Raw genomic sequence first — 21,030 nt, forward strand, 5'->3', positions numbered from 1 at the left:
TGTTTCTTTCATCACACTGCTGCACTTTTTGGCTGTTTACCTCCATCTTGCCAGTGGTTCGAACAGAATTATGGGAAATTTCTTCTATCCGTTCGTAGTGTGGTCCTAAAATATCTCAGTTTCGAGGGCTATACAGCCCTCCGCCTCAGCCTTTCCCCTCCGTCTAATTGAGAATCGGGACAACACTACCCTTTCATGTGTACGTGCAAAATAGAGGGGTAGGGGTAAGGGGGAGGGCCAAGGGGTGAAATCGGACTCAGCCTTATGGTAATACAGTCCATCCATCCATCCATCCATCCATCTTTTTACTGGCTCCCTATGGGTGAAGGGCTGACGTACACAGACTAACAACCAATCACTCTCACATTCACACCCACAGACGCTTTAGACTGACCAGTTAAGTGCACGTGTTTGGACAGTGGGAGGAAGTGACATGGGGGGAACATGCAAACTCCACACAGAAAGGTCCACATCGGCTGACGCTAGAACTGAACCCAGTACATTCATGGTGTGAGGGGATAGTGCTAACCACTGCACCACTATGTCACCTCCTGTGTCATTGCGTCTTTTGGGATGTGTTTATCAAAGTCATAATGCGTGAATGAAAATGTAATTAATTAATTAATTAAAAATGAATGAATAGAAACAGAAGCCAGTGAGAATGTTTATTTTCCCAGAACATCAGCTCCGGTTCTAGTCTCTGTGAGTTGATTCTGATAACAAGTTGAAATGAACTGAATCCAGTGAGCTCCTAGAAGGTCAGAACTACTCATTTGTACATTGCAAATACACTGACACTCACTGGCAAATGGTTGTTGGTAATGGAAGCCGAGAGCTCAGGTGATTTACTGGTCTGAAAAACCACTTAGATGCTCATTAACATTTGTGTCTGTGTAGAATTACAATGCGGTAGCAACATCAGTTTGTTGCTGTGAAAATTGAAAATGTGGTTTGTGCATTTTCTAAAAACTAAAAGCTCACACACTACGAGGCTGAGCCCAATATGAACAGAAGGTCCATCAAAACAAACCACATAGCAGATTGCACATCTCTTCTTCCTCATTTCCGATCTCTTCTGCCATATTACTGGAAACATGTAGGGAAATAAACAGCAGACTTGTCTTTTTGTGGTAGTAGACACCTACCAATGTCTTTGGCTTTGACAGCGATTGGCCTGCGTAGCTCCATAACAAACTTCTTGGCATCCAGGCGAATCTCGATGATGTTGTTCAGAAGAGCGAACAGGGGAGCGAGAGGGAAAGAGGCCACAAAAAGAGTCACCATCCCGAACTGGATAACTGGAAAATGACACAAGAGGAGAGGGAGCGATTGTTATTATGGCTGGTTGTTAAGAGAGGTTTAGAGGAGAAACACACACAAAAACAAAACAAAACAAAAAAAATCTATACTGAGTCTGGAGAAAAGACATATGGTGCCAGAAGATGCCTGAATGCTTCACTGCCTCTGATCTCAGCCCATAATCCACTGTCTGCCACTGCAGAAATCTACAAGAATCAAAGCTGCCTTTGTGTTGATAAGCACCCCTGAAGCTTTATGGAGTTTCTGTTGGAGAAGACAGATGAACCTCTCAGAGCTCGACTGAGGAGACTCTAAGGTTAAATCCCTGGGAGATGCACCGAAGAAAAAATCTCACGGTCCAATCAAAAACATTAAGTCAAATAGACGAGTAATTCATCTGTTTTTTCATGAGTATAGCAGCCTAAAAACCTCAAACGGGCATCACCTTTATAAGCTATTATAGTCATTTTGTTGGAAAAAAACATTAATAAGACACAAAATCATCTAGGAATTACTTGAGGCTTAAACTGGTGCTTTTGGAAGGGCTAGAAATGGAACTGGAAAGTCTAAAGTGCAAAAGTGAAATAACGACGAAAGTACTACACTAGGTAAAAGCACCCCAAAGATCTGAAAATGACAGTGGGTTTGGTTCCAATTTTCTGTGGATGTCTTTCACATTAGACAGTCATTACTAAAATAAAAACTTTGATGGACACCAGAGTTTCTACAAGGTAAATTTCCCATTATATCAAATTCCATGTTGAGGAGTTTGTTATATTATATATCTTGCTACACAAGAGTTTAGCATTTTTGTTTTTTTAGAAAATTATAAAAGAACAACAACAAAAAATATTGACCTATCCTATACTTTGGGCTATATAAGAATCTTTTATTTATTTATTTTTTTGATTAGACCTTTATTTAACCAGATAGAATCCCAGTGAGACTGAGATCTCTTTTCAAGGGTGACCTGGCCAAGAGGTCAGCAGCTCACGCTATGAAAGAAAACAGGTTTTACAGACAGGCAGTAACAATAAATTAAAATAAACAGTGGTAATATTGTAATAATTCTGTCTTCTTTAGAGAACCTACAAACCAGCAAACAGTAATGGGTCAAAAAACTGACCATAAATACTAATATTTCAGGACACCTACAACATTTCTGACAGTTGTAGGTGCAATACCAGGAATGGCCACTGGGGAATCTGATGACAGTTGTGCTGGCCCCATAGACTATATACAGGGGTTGGACAAAATAATGGAAACACCTTAAAAAATCAACAAAATATAATTACCTCCGCCAAGGAGGTTATGTTTTTGCCAGGGTTTGTTTGTTTGTTTGTCTGTCTGTTTGTTTGTCTGTCTGTTTGTTTGTTTGTTTGTCTGTCTGTTTGTTTCTTTGTCTGTCCATTAGTGTGCAACATAACTCAAAAAGTTATGGACAGATTTGGATGAAATTTTCAGGGTTTGTTGGAAATGGGATAAGGAAGAAATGATTAAATTTTGGTGGTGATCGGGGGTGGGGGGGCCCACGGGGGGGCCACTGATCAGCCTTGGCGGAGGTCTGCGCTCTCCGAGTGCTTCTAGTTTAATATGGTGTAGGTCCGCCTTTTGCGACAATTACAGACTCAATTCTCCGAGGTATTGATTCATACAACTTGTGAATTGTTTCCAAAGGAATTTTAAGCCATTCTTCAGTTAGAATACCCTCCAATTCTTTTAGAGATGATGGCGGTGGAAATCGACGTCTTACTTGAATCTCTAAAACTGACCATAAATGCTCAATAATGTTGAGGTCTGGGGACTGTGCCGGCCATACGAGATGCTCAACTTCATTAGAATGTTCCTCATGCCATTCTTTAACAATTCTAGCTGTATGGATTGGCGCATTATCATCTTGAGGTGAAAGTGTTTCCATTATTTTGTCCAACCCCTGTATAAGACATGAACAGAGCCACAGTGATGTCTATTGATTTTTGAAGAAGTTCGTGCTTTAGCAGTTCCCATGCTGGATTTTGGAGCCATAAGTGACCATATTTGGTAAATGGAACAGAACAGGGTGAGCTAATGCAAAAGGCTTACTTATTGACACGGTAAATAGTAAAGACTTGTAAGTCATTTAATGCGGTTGATATTATAAATCATTTATCAGAAATACAATGAAAGCTGTCAGTAAAATATGTTTTATTTAATAAGCAGAAGCTCTGATTTTCTGTCAACTGTTAATAGAAACCAGATATCAGTCTTCTATTAGCCCAAAAATCTTAACAATGGAGTAACAGTTTAAGATGGACCAGGCCATTTTTTGGTGGTTCCAAATAAAATGTATAAAACCTGTGTAAAAAATTAAAATGTGTCGACTGAGAAAGCGCCTCAGTGTAAATCTATGGCGATCTCTGCTTTTTGAAGTTAACTCTGTGTCTTTCAGTTGTACTAGAATTTTATGTCTGCATAGGCTTTATTTTAGATCTGAGGCACTATCTCCTTAGGTGGCATCATAACATGTTCTACTGGTTCATCCATGGTCACTGGTGTGCAGGTGAAGGTAAACAACACTGGTCTCAATTTTTATTAGAAATTATCTGCTTCAGAGATTAAATGTGCTAGATGTTATGTATTTTAATAAGATTAATTGGAAAACAAATGACCAAAGTGCTGGTTTGCTGATGTTTTCAAGGTATATGATAAAGTGTTATTACACATATATATTGGTTTATGTGCATTTATGTAATAGATTTATAAATTTTCCACTAGATAGAACCTATAAAGTGAATATATTGTCATGTGCAGACAGTGTTTTGAAGTAGATCACAGCAGCTCTGAGACTAATATTCCTTTTGAGTCAAACCCGTTCTATTGTCAATTCTCAAATTTCGCATTTTGACCAAAGATTGTATCTTGGAATTATCAGCCAACCAGCATTTTTGACTTGACTTTCTTTATCAGTGACTCACATTTGGTAAAGTTTCACTACTTTTATTCTGGAAGCATTTTACTTGTAAACCAGTGCGATCAGAGCTGACGGGACATTTCACGAAGGCCGCAGCCCTCATTGATGAATTATTTTTACAGGAATTAGAAATATACAGAGGCAAATCTGTCCATTACACTTTCAGACCTTTAAGAAAATTAAATTGAAGGTTCTATGTGTGATATTTAGTTGCATCTTGTGGTGAATTCACAACTGACTAAAACCCCCCTACGCATCAGTACACAAAACAACTACTGCCAAGAAACATACACAACAAGGTATGACTTACTGAACATCCTGCTCCGACAGTAAAGTTTCAATCAATGCTCCTGCCTCACTTTCATCTGTTGTGCCAGCTAATGTGTTGCACCTGACTAACCTCAACTGTGTATACTTACTGGATTGGATTTTTCGACCTGAGTAGAAAAAAGACGGCGGAGGCAGATTTTGCGAGTGTTGAACCTGTGATCGATCTCGGAGCTCTGGGTACGTTTGTGATGAAGCTCCTAAAGCTACCTTTCTTTGAAACATTGATGGGAGACATGAACTGTGTTAATCTTCTCTCAGTAGTAGGGGGTTATATGATAAACGAGTAAGTCTTAACTAGATTTTGAGCTATCGATTTCTTCCTTCAAGTGGGAACAATTGCCTATTGATGTAGATACGGACTAAACTGGTTGCGACATCCCTGCACTCTGATGAGCTCTATTAAAACAGACACTGTAATCTACTTATTTTAATTTAACACGCACATGCATTCCCAGAAAACACATTACAGCCCAAGTTTCCATATTTCACATATACATTTGAGATTTCTATTCCAATAAAGGTCGAGAAAACATGCTCTACCACGGAGATTAGCACCGCGACATGTTTGTCAGTTCTCAATGAAACCAACAAATTGTGTTGACATTTACACGGTCAAAGCAAAGGTCTGGTATGAATCATGTGTGATGTACAAGCAGAGCATTAAGATGTTTGTTTCAAAGTGGTAAAAGCCATTAAGCCTGTTAGTCTGAAATGCACAGCTCACTCTGTATCTCTGTTTGGGTGTTTAACAGGCTTATATACAGAACGTAGGCTCATCTTCAGATCAGACCTGGTGGTGGTACCTGATGTTATATATACATTACATATATATTTCACACACTTGTTTGCTTGTTGTTTGGAGCCTTTTAACCACTGAGATGTTTAATAATCCATAGATGGTTTAAGATTACCAATAACAAAGTTGTATGAGCCACAGAGGAGATTTGTTTTGCTAGCTTCATGTTTATGTCCCTTCTGGAAACTCATCATATCACCCCCATGTGTAGATAAACGTGTAGGGAGAATAGATTTATTATAACTAAAGGGAAATTATACAATTAAGTGTTTGCATACATAGGCATGAATATATAATACTGAACAAGTTATTAAAGGTTCACACACCAAACTGAGGTGGTTATATTAAGCTTTTTAAATTCCGATTATTAGTGGATTTAAGTTAATTAAGTTGAAATGGAAAGTGTGTCATAAAAAAGAGACTACATAAGCATTGAAACAGCTCCTATGATACATTTCTACTGGTTCTCACACACACAAAAGCTCACAGTTCAGTTTCTGTATGAAATTACTAGATGGGTTTACAGTTAATAGTCATTTATGTATTTGATTTTTTGTAATGTCCTACATTATAAAAGAAGTGGACTCTGTGTGTGTGTCTCGGGCATCACACAAAATCCAGAAAGAGCTGACTGCTGCAGTTTGGCATTCTTATGTATTTTTGGTCAAGAAAGAGACTAGCGAAAACGACAAGTTGATAGGATCAATATTTTGGAAAATAGTAATTTTGGAATACAATGGTATCCCAATGGCTTATTATGTTGCTATGCCCAGAATCATAGAATCATGACTGAAGTGGGTTACCTAGCAACAGATAAACAATAGGGCCACATTGCCATGGTGTCAAATTTCATGTGCAGAAACAGACATCCTACTATAATGCACGTTCTGTGTCCATCTGGTGTCCGGTCCTTGCAGCACACACCACAGAAGGGAGTTTTAGCCTCATGCTATCGAACAATGGCATCATGGGTACAATGCCGCTAGTAATAATAATAGATTAGATTTATATATTGCTTTTCTATTAACACATGGATCCATTATTCATTCACTCACACTCTGGTGGTGGTAAAGTACATGCATGGCCACAGCTGCCCTGGGTCAGGCTGATGGAGGTGTAGCCAAAGACAGAGCAGGATTTGAACTGCCAAACTTTTGGTTATTGGACAATCCCTCTGCCTCCTGAGCCACACAGCCCGCCCCCACCACCACCACCTGAGAGGTTATTCAACTGAAAATGCCAGTGGAATTTACCAAGAAAGTAAAGAAAACAAAGGAATGAACTGTATCAGAGGATCCACAGCCCATGGTTCCCCAGGGGTCAATGCACTAGTCAAGTTTTCCAATGCCTGGTCAGCGGCATGTACATTTAATAAATTAACTGACAGTGAATTATGATAATATTCAGACAAAAACAACACCTTCATTCCACAAAATGCCAAACACATTCAAAGTTTTATAGAGTTATTATGGAGCATAAATGGCTTAGGGGAACATTTTGGGTAGATTGATTATTTACAACAAGTTTAACCTGTTAGTCTTGTATGACACAAAAGAAGACAAGCTCTTTAACTGTTACTGTATCTACACAGGTGATATCCATCTCAGGCCAAACGCTCAGTTGATCTGGCTTTACTTAATACAAGTTACCTGTTGTTAAAGTATCTGCTCAGAAAATTTTGTTTCAATACTGCTTGAAAGTGCTGCTTGTGTCCAGCTTAAGCACCACAACTGCAGCCGTTGACCTTACTTTTTCTGATAGACCTGCTAGTTTGACATTAGTATGAGTCATGTGACACATCAGCGCCGTTATAAACCACACATATAAACTGTATTCTTGATTTCTCGTGTAAAATTGACCCCAGGCTACAGTTTGTGATGCTGTGCAGGACTCACTGTTGTCTCTGCATGTGTAAATGATGCAACAGCTACACAAGAAGCAGTTTTTTTTTACATGTGTGTTTTTGTTTGTTAAAATATTCATAGCACTTAGCCAATAATCCATCAGCTGATGCTTCCACTCGTGTGTATGTAGTGGCTATGAATGCGCTTGCAGCTGGGTGAGACGTGACTTACTCATTTCCATGTACTCTGGGCTGAGGCCAACAAATGGACCTAGGAAGTGGTCTTTCTCGTGCCGCTGCATGGATTTGTTCAGCTCTTCTTCTTGCTTTGAGTCCAGGTCTGATTTTCTCTTCCGAAGCAGTTTCTTCAGCTTCCTACACCAACAACCAACAACAGAAATGCCACAATTTACAACAATTTTGAGAAAATAAATGACAGAATAGTAGTAGAAACAATAATGCAATACAGCCCAGGTAAAATATAAACTATCAATCATTCAATATTGACCTGTTATGGATCTGACAGACATCCTATTGCTTTACCTTCTAAAATAATATGCTTTTTCAAAAAAGTTCTTAGCCACTATACATGGTGCTGTGGCTTAGTTGGTTAAAGCACCTGTCTAGTAAACAGGAGATCCTGGGTTCAAATCCCAGCAGCGCCTTGAAGTGCTATTTTCATACAGTTAGTATAATGTACTTATATTTCATTAATGTAATTCTAATTTATAAAATATGTTATCTGAAGAATGCCACCTCTCAAACCTCTGCAGGGTTTTAGCAATTTTCCTTCGCATTCCTTTATAGATAAGATACAGTCGTGGAAAAAATTATTAGACCACCCTTGTTTTCTTCAATTTCTTGTTCATTTTAATGCCTGGTACAAGTAAAGGTACTTTTGTTTGGACCAGTATAATGATAACAACAAAAATAGCTCATGAGAGTTTAATTTCAGAGCTGATATCTATCCATTTTCCATGTTTTCTTGATAATAACCAAAATCACTTCAGTTCTTACATCAACACCTATGGCATTGTACTGACAAAAACAGTGCTTTTAGGCATTCCATGTTTTCTTTTCTGTCTGTTTAAGTCACATGACACACTCAGGAGTTAGTATTTGATTGCATAAACATTGTATTTGATGACTTTTGATGGTCTAATAATTTCTTCCACAACTGTACCATGAGCATGTCTCCAAAAAAAAACAAAAAACAAACAATCTTGAAACTATTTGGAGTTTGTACTAAAAACACAGAGCAAATTTAACTCAACTAATACATGGTTTATACTGAAAAATGGAAAAAAAGGGGAGATGATATTATAATAAATGGTGATAAGTTATTTAAGAATGGTTAAATTGAGAGAAAAATTCATTTGGGAACTGCCACAAAAGCAGGACTGGTTCTTTATAGGTTAAGATGAAGCAACACAGGTAATATTGCAGAAGGAGTTCAGTAAGGTGTGTCTCGTTCCCAGGTGTGGTGTGTCTGAAAACCAGACAGGCAATTAAATTATTCGTGTTATCTCCAGGTCCAACTGAGTGGGTGAGCAATTTGTTCAGCGACTTGCTCAACTATTGTTTAACTAACATGCTTAACACAATGGCTGTGCATTTTGCGTCATGGGAAAGTATATGTCAGAGCATGTTGCACCCTGTTTTCTCTCAACTCACGGTATGCCGATCTCAAACAGGTTGTTCTGGATCAGCTGCTTGCCGAGCATGGTGATGCATAGCTGGATGCACAGCTCCATGAGGCAGCCGGCATGGGCACACTGGAGAGAAGGAGGGAAAAAAGAGGTGTCAAACAGTGACAGGAAGTCAGAAAGAGTCAGGGGTCCGGGGAGGAAGGACGGTACTGGACTTTAAAGAGATGGCAGTGGAGTGTGAAGGAGGGACATAGGACTGAAATATCAACTCAGAATAAAAGTTTTTAAAGAAGGAAACTTTTTTCACATTAAAATTCTGACAAATCTCCCTCTGTGCCTACAAATGCCCAGTTTCCCCAAACAAAAACTCTCATGAACTATCTTCACACTACGGGAAAAACAGGTTTGTTTCTTAAATAAGATTTTTCTGAGTGACATTTATCTTTGTGGAGAATAATAGAAACAATAATGTGATACAACCCAGGTAAATACATTATACTTTACTTGCATAATTTCATTTTATTTAACTTTCGTCCTACTTTTTACGCAACTATACTCGCCATTCTTAGTTACTTTTCAGATTACTGTTTTTCATTCCCTTCTTATCCAGTGAAAAACACAAGTTTCCAGATGAGCTTGTAATAATCTGTGCCGCTTTGTGGATTGAGATGAAAAATTCTGCCACTTCTTCACTTAAATAAACTGTTAGATTAGCTGGAGAATGCTGAAAAAAACTGAAAACAGAGCTCATGAAAAGTTGACAGACACTACAGACATATAATGACCATATAGAATATGATGTAGGTTAAACAGGGTTTCTGCAGGTATTAGCAAATCTAATTTAATGCTTTTTAATGTCCTTTTTAATGCCACTTCAAACAAATTTAATGCCCACGTCCAACTGCTGATACAGTTTTATATATAGTTTTATGACGGTTTACCATCGACAGGCTTTAACCAGGTTCTGAAAAGTTCCTCCTCCAATCACTTCTGCTGAAACTTGCATTTTCCCATTTTTTCAACATTTGCTAATATTCCCTCTGCTCTTTCACCACAGCATGAGCACGCTCATAGCACATTGCATTCCAAGGACCGGTGTTGTGACTACGTGTATCGGCCATAAACAATAGCCAATCAAAGGGTTCTGCCTGTCAGTCATCACACTATACACACACTATTATTAAATGTTTATATAATCAAAATAAATCGTGAATAACAATGCTTTTTTTTCCATTAAGTGTATTTCATTTTTAATGCCTCTGGACATTGAATTTAATTCTTTTCAATGCCATTTAAGGCCTTAATTTTCACAAAATCTACTGAATGACTTTTAATGCTTTTTAATAACCTGCAGAAACCCTGTTAAACTATCATCAGTTTAGAGAATAGTTCAAATGAGCTCAACCCTAAACATATACAGCAGGAAAATGTAAACACACTTATGAATGAATTCATAAACATCATATATAATAGTAAAACACTGACAATTTTGCGACTTCTTTGACTTTTCATACTATTAGTACATTTTCCTAGCATCCTTTTACTTAAGTAAGGGTATAATGTGGAACATTTAACTTGTATTGTAGTATTTTCAGTGTACTGATAGCACTTAAATACTTAATTCTTAAAAAATAAAGGATCTGAATACCTCCTCCACTGCTGTGACCATGGGAAATCCGTTCTTTTTTTTAATGAACCCACTTCAAAAACTGCCTTCAGTTAAAAACACTACAGTGTGATCTCTTATCACATGAAACAGAACCAGCTAACTGTGTAAACATAGTTAATGACACATGCAGAGACACTTGAGGGCCATAACAAAGACTAAACAAACAACTTGATGTCCTCCGTATAGCCCTCAGAGTGTATAAGTCCAGTCTGATAAATGAATGATGTAAGAACTGGAACTACTGTAAATGCTTTGTTGGATATTTTCACTGATGGAGCGACTTGCTATTGAAACAGTAAAGGAACAAGAGGCGTTTTAAGACTTTACCTCTTCCATTCTGTACGATCCAACCACATATAAGTAGTTTCCTGGTCGCCCAACAAGCCTGTGGACCAAAAATGAAAAACAGACTCTCAGATTACTAGATTATTAACCACATAAATGAACCTTTTCAAGTGTTTCCTTTACCTGCCCCTGAAAAAGGCCAAGTAAACGATGGGTGTGAAGGCATTGACAAACTTCAAGATGAAGGTTTTGAAGATGAGGCGCTCCTCAAAGCTCTTTTCTGTCTTTGGAACCTCTGAAGAAGAGTTAGAATAGATTAGATTGGATTAGATTAGATGAGACTTTATTAATCCCACAACAGTGAAATTCACTGGTCAAGACAGCAACAGAATAAAGTGCAAGAAAAAAAATGTGCATGCATAAAGATAGTGCAAAATACACACAATATAAAAAATGAATAATAATAGTAGTAAGTAAGAAAACTCAATAGGCTATATACATATTTACATAAGAGTAAACAGGACATCATTTCTCTTATCAGTCATCTGATTGTTGAGAGAGAATTGAGAGACATATATGTATCATCCATATAGGTACATTTTACAGTGAGTCATTTGTGACAGGATTGACTGTTAAGGTACAGTTTGGCTTAAAATGATTTTATCCTTTTTTACAGAATTGTTCAATGGGAAGTGCTAGCTTTTAGCTTAATTTGGTTAGCTACTGGAATAAAACATCTTTCTATGATCCATTTAATCGAGCAAGAAAAAGAAACACAGCTGCACAAATGCGGGTATGATTAAAAGGTTGTATCATTAAACAAAATCTGATTAGGCTTACACCTCGCACAAGCAAAAAACACCAAGGCTGACTGATTTGCAAAAAATAAAAATGCTTTCAACAAATGACCTTTGCATGGATGTGACCTGATGAAGACTGCAGAGGTGAAAAGGCACCAAGCAGATTACAATCATTAATTTCTGAACCCGCTTTATCCTCACTAGGGTCATGGGGGTCACTGGAGCCTATTCCAGCTGCTTATGGGTGAAGGTGGGGTACACCCTGGACATGTCGCCAGTTCATCGCAGGGCTGACATATAGAGACATTCACACCTATGGGCAATTTAGATTAACCAATTAACCTATCAGTGCATGTGTTTGGATGGTGGGAGGAAGTTGGAGTACACAGACACGTAGACACGGAGAGAACATGCAAACTCCGCACAGAAAGGTCCCACCCAAGCAGATTTATGTGGATATTTTTATTTTTGTGATGCAGGAATTTTTGGTTATGACTTTTTGATCGCAGAGCAAAATTTAACTTCTTCTTCATTGGTCCCTGTCAGACTATAAATGTGCAAACAGTCGACTGTTGCTCACCCAGAGTTGTGAGCCAGCGGGCGATGGCGGCGTAGATTTCATCTAAGACGATGATGATAATGAGATTGATGATGGCAGCAGTGGTTTTGACGGTTGCTCGGATGTTGGATCGTGCTGCGGGGTAGGTGCTCATGTGCAGCGCCGCCTTAATGCTGATACGGTAAAGGATGACCCCGAAGACCATGGCAAACGTCACAGTGATCTGTAAATTGAGAGAGAACAACCAGTCTGACAACCTGCTGGGTTATGTCTCTGGTTATCTCTGAAGTTATTTCTCTTAAACGTTTTGTAACAAATTCAGTTCTTCTGTAATTTCATCTTCGTAGACAAAAGGCAGCAGAAAAAATTGTTAAGGCAGACGTTACATTTTGCACTGTCCTCCTGTTTAAACATGCTACATGTGGGGTATAAAGTGAAAATAATAGGACAGATTGTCCCGACACACATCATTACCCACCTCAACATTTACTAAACTGACCGTATCAGCTATATTACCTGACAACACATTCCTTCTCCATAATCCAACACTTTCTATGTCTATGTAGGTTGAGGCTTTGTTGTTTTGTAACTTTAAAAAGGAAAAACATTTTAAGCATTTTTTTATGTGATAAGTCCTACAAGACGACACGTGATTCTTGTAAACCAAATGATGCTTAAAATGAGCTTGGCTTGTAGTAAGTCTGTACTGATTAAATGCTGCATGTGTTGGTATTTTCTGCATGGTATGGCTGCAGTTAGTAAACAAATCACTACAGGATGAATATGACTGTTAACTGTTGTTTAGTTGTAAGCATACATTCCAAAATTAACTAAAGTATTTTTCACTTAATAGGAAAAAAGTTCAATCATCTTTTCTCTCACTGTTTATCTATATTCAAATTAGTGCTGTTAAATGATTTAAATCTTTATTTAGATTAATCACAGGGTTGCTGTAGATTAATTTTGATTAATCATGATTAAATATAATTTACATAATTTATCTATAATTTTATAATTATATCTATATTAATTGTGTTTCATTTTGCATCAGCAAACAGATTCAAGAAGGAAGGTAATATATAGGGACTTAACGTGTTTGTTGCAAGCTGGGCGATGCGTTAGCCAAAGTGCTAGCAGAATCCCCGACTAACGTATGTTTCGCATTATTGTGGAATTTTAAGATGGAAGTGCTTCAGTGAAAAAAAAAAACTCCTTCGTGCAGAGTGTTGGTCAACTGTTCTGTCTTGTTTTTTTCTACTCATATTTCCATCCAGAGGACCAGCGTGCTGTTTAGTGTCTTCCATCTTTATGGGTTGGTTCTGCTACCTGTCACTACTGGATCAACTGTCCATTTCTTCATGCGCGACGCTAGCTCTACTTAGACAAACTGACCCAAATGCATTGCCAGAGATGTTCAGAGTCATTCTGTGCTGCAGATGGGTTAATTGTGTTAAAATTTTTAATCAGATTGATCATGATGATGGATTGATCTGGATTAACGCGTTAATTTTGACAGCCCTAAATCAAATACAAAGCCAATCAAGAAAAATCTCCACCCGAATTTAACTAAGCAAATAGTTCAGATCCTTCCATTGGATATTTACTGCAGTGATTAATACATTTCAGCTGCAACAAGTTCTTTAACCCTTTAACTGATGCAGTAGCTTCTCATTCCTTAAACAACCATCAGTTTGTAGAGAGCATAAAGATTGGACTGTGTTTCAGTGGAAGAAAATTATGTAGTCTGATGGGTCCAGATTGACCCTGTTCTAGAGTGATGAAGATAGCGATGAAGTATTACCCATCATGCCTAGTGGCTACAGTACAAGGCTGGGGGGGCTTCCCTAATCCGAATGACAAATGGCATAGAATAACGAATGACCACTAGGGTTAGGGTTAGGGGTTAGGGTTAGGTCATTCGTTATTCCATGCCATTTGTCATTTGGATTAGGGAGGCCCGCCTGTGGGGGCAGTGTTATAATCTGGGTCTGATGCAGGTGGTCAGGTCTAGTTTCATAATGGCATGTGTCCATAAAATGATTGAAATATATGTTGACATTGCAGAAGCTTACTGAAGTGACGCCACAGTGAATATATGCTGTAATCAAAGCTAATGGTCCAAAGAAATATTAGAGTGCAGGACTGGAGTTTCAGACATATCATTCCCTCTAATCACGAAGAAGCAATCAGAGGCAGTGGCCATCACATGATTTATGTGCACGACATCTACATCTTCCAAGATCTCTTAACCATTATAAAATCTACGCTGACCCCTAAGTAAATTAATGTAAAATCAGTGTAAAGACCAAATCAAACCAAACAAAACTAATGACTTTTCACTGCTCTTTCGGAAGACTAAGCTAAGGATGAAGACTGAGGCTGGACTACTTATTTTTTCTAACATTTTCCACACAAATATATTCACAATAAATGATCTAAAATGATGCGAAAAGACATTGTTTACATCAAAAAATGTCCCATTTTCTTGTGAGGGTAACTGTCAAAACTCCCACTATAGAAGTCTTATTGATATGAAGGTACTGTGAGTTTTGGCAGCTTTCGATAGCAAATAGGATGAATAGGAAACAAATGTAAATAAAAGATTTGATATAATTTCAACCCTGTACCCACCCCCTGTTTTCTTGAAAATGAGCGCGAACGGACGGAGAAATTTGTTGTTAGTATACATTATATTAACTCTTAATCAGCCCTGAGTATTGTAAAGAGGAGTTGATAATATTATTTATCTTCTTGTTGTTGTTTTTGTTGTTGTAGTTTTTGTTTTCTTCTCCTTTTTTGTGTTTAACAGGTTTGTAGGTTTGTTGTATAATTATTTTTTTTTTTGGTATTGTGTTTGTGTGGTTCCTTATGTCTAAGTACATGTTTATGTAGATGTATAATTAAATATGATAAAAAAAAATAATAAAATATAATAAAAGAAAAACAAAGAAAAAAAAAAAAGAAAATGAGTGTGAACCCTGATCTTTTGCCCTCAAACTCCTGTGTTTCTTTCTATAACATATTCTACTCATTCACCAACACTGTCGACACCTCTAACAATACTCCAACATGCCATCCCAGGTGTGAAGCTGTTTCCCACATTTGGACATTTTGTGTCATGTTACAGCGGGTTCTCCTACACCCAGATCCTAAACCCCTACAGATTATTCCTGCCTGGTGTGAACACGGCTAACATGGATAATTCCCTGTCCTTGGCTACATGTGTGAAAGACATGCAGACTTTATTTCCTCGACATCACTTGGAGTTCATGTGTGAAAGCGGCTTAAGCGTGAAGACATTAAAGAGTCGGACCACTGTTCTCCCATTCTGCTGCACTACTGCTGAAACTGAAGACTTCCCGAAGGAAAGAGGGAAGAAAAATGGTATTTTTAGTGAAACAAAAAAAAAAAAGGAAATCCAGAGGCTGATGGTGATGTAACACTGGAGGGAGACTGATGTGACTCACCAAGAAGCACATCACGACAACAGTAGTCAGGTAAGCTGGCAGTCTGTCTGTACACGTTAGCTTCACCTTTTCATCCTAGAACACACACATAAACACATAAACACAAAGACATATATACACAACAGTTATTGCACATTTGCACTCTGTGCCCTTGATGTGTTTAAAGCTATTTACATCTGTGTGACTGTGTGTGTTTTGCTGCCTCATGCTTCTTCTGTCAGTGGCAGCTTTTAGAGCCCTGGGCACACAGATGCACACACAAGCACACACACATACATGCACACACACACATGCACACACACATGCATGTGCTTTGTGGCTCCAGCGGAGCACAGTTAATTCTGCCCTGAGCTATCGTGTCACATTCAAGCCCACTGAGAATTGGGTCAGAAAGCTCAGGCGACTGTGTGTGTGTCCTCTTGTGTATACAAGGAATCTGTGACCTTGTACAAGACAGAAGGCTAGAGATCAGTAATCACATACTCAACTTCAACCCCTGTGAAAAGAGTTTCAGAGTATGTTAAATACATCCTCTTAAGCCTTTGAGATTTATTTTAAATGCAAACAAACAAGCTTGAGTGTCTCATCACTATCTTCCGTTCATAAAGTGGATGAAGCCGAAGTTTTCGTCCTTAGGAGCTGATTATATGGGGTGTCAAGTTCAACATCGTCAGCCAGACTGACAGTGTTAAATGGTGTCATATATGTCTATATGTGAGCAGTGTTGGGAGTAGGGCTGAACTATATGGACAAAATTTCGTATCTCGATATTCATGCCAGATATCTCGATATCAATACGATATGACTACGGGTTTGGTGAAAACCAAGCATTTTTCAGAAAAATACAAACATCGTAATACAAAAGAATGTGGAAAGTGCAGTTTTATTAATAAGAACTCACTGCCAGTCATCAACATTAACATAAAGTACGAATAAATGAAATTTGTTGTGACTTCCAGAGCTGTACATGCAAGGCGAGCGCGAGGGAATCTATATCGTTTATATCGTTGCTTTTTTGATATTAATATCTTGAATGTTCATATCTAGATACCGATACGATAATGATATATCTTTCAGCCCTAGTTGGGAGTAACATGTTACAAAAGTAATGCATTACAGCTGGGCTGCCAATAGTGTGGGGGGGGCATGACAAATTCATGGGGCCCAACATTTTGGGGGGCCCATAGAGCAGTGGAGGGGTTCAGTAGATACAGCCTAGAAGTTGTGAAAATTTCGTGCAAGATCCACTGAATAAGAGAGGCACAGAAGACAACACAGATCATTTAATGCATGAAAACATACTGCATTATTTAAATGACCAAAACAGGAATGTTAACATTAAACCAAAGTAGGTAAGAATATCTGACTTTAATGCATAAAAAAGGAATTCAATGCATCATACCTTAGGAGTTGCATGTTCTTTTTTTAGTGTTTTCTGCATCACACGGAACTCATACTCAGCTCGGTTGTGGTCCTAAAAGACAAATAAGCAGTCAGACACACTGTTACATCACAGCGGTTACAACCATTACCATAAAGCAGCAGGTTAGTTGAGTATAGAGTGTCCTCAGGATGGAAGCGGAAGTGAAATGAGCAGCCTGGTGGCATCAAGTCAGCATCAGTTTCTAGTGCAGTGCTGTTTGCAAAGATGTGGAAGTGAAGCGTAAACCCACCATGAGAGGATGAAATGAGGGGGACAGAACTGAAAACAAACTCTAGTGTGATGCTGTGAACTGCTGCATCTCAAAGCGTTAGAATAATATGAACAAGTTACAAAAGTGAACAGTTTGTTTGTCTTATGGAAAGTTAACCCTCAAAGCCATAAACAGCCACCAGCATCTACTGATCTAACATGTTTATTATCTTCTGAACCATTAATAATCCTATCCTGTCAGTATGTTTAAATAAGCTTTCAAATAAGCAGCATTAGATAAAAGTCTTTTGGACGTTCAGAGGCTCTGCAGTGAATGCGGAAACGCTGTAATTTTCTGCAACCTTGATTCACTGAAGAAAATACATGCAGTTTGACAAATGAACGTGGTTGTAGACATGAGTTTTTGTGTTCAGTTAATGGCATATTTTGCTGAAAAAAAATTAAAATAAAAATCACTTTTTCTTCAGTTTTCCCTGTTTGAATTTAATGGACTTTTGAATTTACTGAACATCTACATGATCATAACATTCCTTCATCCAATGTTTGTTTGACTGTTGTTTATTTTCTTGTTCAATTGATTCTGTAAAGGCCAATGAGGCAACCTTCCTGTGATATAGGGCTCTACAAATAAAATTGAATTGAAATAATGTACTATTAATATACTATTAAACATAGACTGAATCCTGAAGAATATGTGCTGCGTTAACTTTGAATAAGACAACAAAAATTTGGTATCTTTAACTTTATACTACTACATTTCTCTTACACTGGTATATGATTTTAATTTTGCTGCTGTATTTTATCGTAATGTTAATGTTTTTTTTTTATCTTTGCAAAACAACTCTTACATCCAGTCTTTAACATAACATGCTGCGCTAGCGATTACGTCATTGAAAAGACATGTCGCCATTTGACCTTGAAAAACTAGGTCAAGGTGACTGATTTTCAATAGGCTTCTGTTCCATGCCAAGATGCATCCACAGTATAAATTTGGTGCAGATATCTCAATGCATTCTTCAGATAATGCGATTACGTTGTTGAATGGACAGACGGACGGCTGGACAGACAGACGACAAAATGATTACAATAGCCCGATTTTGGCCGAGGGGTAAAAAAAATGATGATACATGAATTCAATGATTAATTTAGAGCCAAAATCTGAATAACACTTGTATGAATTTTTGTTACTGAAGCCAGTTATAGTTGCAGAAGTTCTTTTTGTGTACTTTTTGCTGCCATCCTTTCATGGTGAAGGTCATAATATTAACATTTTCTGTTCATGGAGGGTGTGTAGCCATGTAATAGTAACAGTATCACAGTCCCAAAAGTGAAGTGCTGCATTTACAGAAGAAAATGGCATCACTAGAAAAGAAAGCGGAAGATTAGACAGTCACTGTTACCCTGGAGGTCCATGTGTCAAGCTCATGTTCAGAAGGAAGAAGAGAGAGTGACAAGATGAAGAAGAAAAAAACACCAACAACCAAAATGCAGATAAAACCTGCCTTAGACCTCAGAAAATCACACATCTGTCTGATTTACATGACTGATATAGATGTGATATTAACTGTGAAATGTTTTTGATTGCTGACTGCATTTGCTCCTGCGAGGTGGGATAAAATAAAAATAGAGTTTTAACCTATAAAACATCCACCATCCAATAAAATCGTCCACTGTTGTAAGACATTTAATACTTATTGATCCACTAATCCTATCAATACATGTAAATAATTGGTGTAAAATACAGTTTGTCCTCTTTTCATGGTCATCAGATATGACCCATCTGAACGTTGAGATGCTCCGTAGTTACCGTGGAAACACTGTCATCTTCTACAACATTGATTCACCAGTAAAACCCATGGAGTTGGATCAATGACAGTGGATGGAGACACTGGGTTTATGTTCAATTACTGACATTTTAACGAAAAAGTCACCTCCTCTTGGCTTTTCTCTGTTTTTGATAAAATAACCCTCAACTTTACTCTGAGCTTTTATGAACCTCTACAGTCGCAGAAGAAGTTATTAGACCATCAAAAGTCATCAAAAACAATGGTTATGCAATCAAGTATTCCCTCCTGCGTGTATCATGTGACTAAAACAGACAGAAAAGAAAACATGGAATGTCTAAAGGCACTGTTTTGGTCAGTACAATGCCATAGATATTGATGTAAGAACTGAAGGGATTTTGGTTATTTTGAAGAAAACCATGGATATGGATAGATATCAGCTCTGAAATTAAAGTCTTATGAGCTAGTTTTGTTGTTATCATTATATTTGTCCAAACAAATGTACCTTTAGTTGTACTAGGTATTAAAATGAACAAGAAATTGAAGAAAACAAGAGTGATCTAATAATTTTTTCCGTGACTGTATATGAATAAAAGTGAAATAAATATAGGAAAATACATGATTTAAACTGGAAAAAATGCAAAATACAGAGGATAGTATTATAATAAATGGTGATAATTCACTTAGGAGAAGTTAAATAGAGAGAAAAATTTATTTGGGAACTGCCACAAAAGTATCATTGGGTCTTTATGGGTTCAGACTCAGTGCAACATAACTATAGCTACACCTCGGGGACCTGACACCATTTATTTCCAAAGGCTTTGCTCTGTTACCACAGTGGTTTACCCCTCTGTGAGCTAATCCTGTGATGGATACCCATGTGGCAAATAGAATCGAAGTATCCATCCAGGCATGGAGCGCATTCAAGATCTCAGATAAGAGAACCCTTGAGTGCAAACATTATCTTCCTTCTCATAGGGCATCAAGTGTGTTTGACTTCATCACAAACTGGAGAGAAGAGGATGGAGTCACTGTAATGCCACATGTCGGTTTATAGACTAGTGTTTTGAAGCCTGGAGTTTGCATTTAGTGTCACCATCTTGGGATTGTGGAGCCAGAAGTGACCATATTTGGACAAAAGGGTGGAACTAAGTAAGTGCCAGCAGTGATGAGCCAATGCTACTTGGTAGTGTTTTTAAATAGTATTTATTTCATTATTGTGTATATCTATATATTTTTACTAATTTTGTCTTTTTTTTTTTACTAGTTTTATCATATCTTGTATTTTACCTATATCTTTGTACAGCACTTTGGGCATTTTGTGTTGTTGTAAATGTCCTACAATAAAGTTGACCTTGACCTTATCGACACCTTTAACTCTTTAAGTGCCAGACAGTTAAGGGGCTAATAAGCCTTAAAAGTGCCACAGAATTTGGCCGTTTTTCAGTATTTCGCGTCGTTTTTATAATATTTGAAGAATCCTGCAGGAAACCGCTTGGTAACATCCGACCGATTGCCAATTAGATTCAAAACGCACCAGACGCAGCCGATTCATTATTGATCGTAATTTGCATAATTAATAATAATAATAATAATAATAATAATAATAATAATAATCTTTATTTATATAGCGCTTTTCATACATTAAAAACTGTAGCACAAAGTGCTTTACATATCAGTTTAAAAATCAGTACCGCCCCCCACCCACACCCACCCACTCACCCGCACACACACACACACACACACACACACATATACATGCAAACCCACAAGCTCACACATACTTAAGAAGACTGACTGAGCACGGGTAGACCAGAACAAAAATGTACAAGTAAAAGTAAAACATCAATTTAGGAGGCGCTGTCTCAGGGAGCCATCCGCACCAGGAGGCAGCCGCCGACCCCGGCGACCAGGCACCAGCAACACAGCCCCGCATCCCAACTAG

At 37.9% G+C, this 21,030-nt stretch overlaps 1 protein-coding gene and 1 non-coding gene across 4 annotated transcripts in view; one reads left to right on the plus strand and one right to left on the minus strand.

Moving 5' to 3' along the window:
* ano1a (anoctamin 1, calcium activated chloride channel a) overlaps positions 1–21,030 on the minus strand; it is a 127,456-nt gene that overhangs the window by 6,784 nt on the left and 99,642 nt on the right. For all 3 annotated transcript variants that reach the window (XM_030127162.1, XM_030127153.1, XM_030127145.1), the window contains 8 exons: positions 17,050–17,121; positions 15,648–15,722; positions 12,202–12,403; positions 11,005–11,116; positions 10,864–10,921; positions 8,893–8,993; positions 7,451–7,593; positions 1,146–1,298 (listed from right to left, as the gene is read on the minus strand). In XM_030127162.1, the coding sequence (XP_029983022.1) occupies positions 1,146–1,298; positions 7,451–7,593; positions 8,893–8,993; positions 10,864–10,921; positions 11,005–11,116; positions 12,202–12,403; positions 15,648–15,722; positions 17,050–17,121 (916 nt within the window). The remainder of the gene's footprint in view (positions 1–1,145; positions 1,299–7,450; positions 7,594–8,892; positions 8,994–10,863; positions 10,922–11,004; positions 11,117–12,201; positions 12,404–15,647; positions 15,723–17,049; positions 17,122–21,030) is intronic.
* trnat-agu (transfer RNA threonine (anticodon AGU)) lies at positions 7,810–7,883 on the plus strand. The gene has a single exon. It is a non-coding gene; the product is annotated as a tRNA-Thr (tRNA).

The sequence above is a fragment of the Sphaeramia orbicularis genome, chromosome 3 (assembly GCF_902148855.1).
Source record: "Sphaeramia orbicularis chromosome 3, fSphaOr1.1, whole genome shotgun sequence".
Classification (NCBI taxonomy): Eukaryota; Metazoa; Chordata; class Actinopteri; order Kurtiformes; family Apogonidae; genus Sphaeramia; species Sphaeramia orbicularis.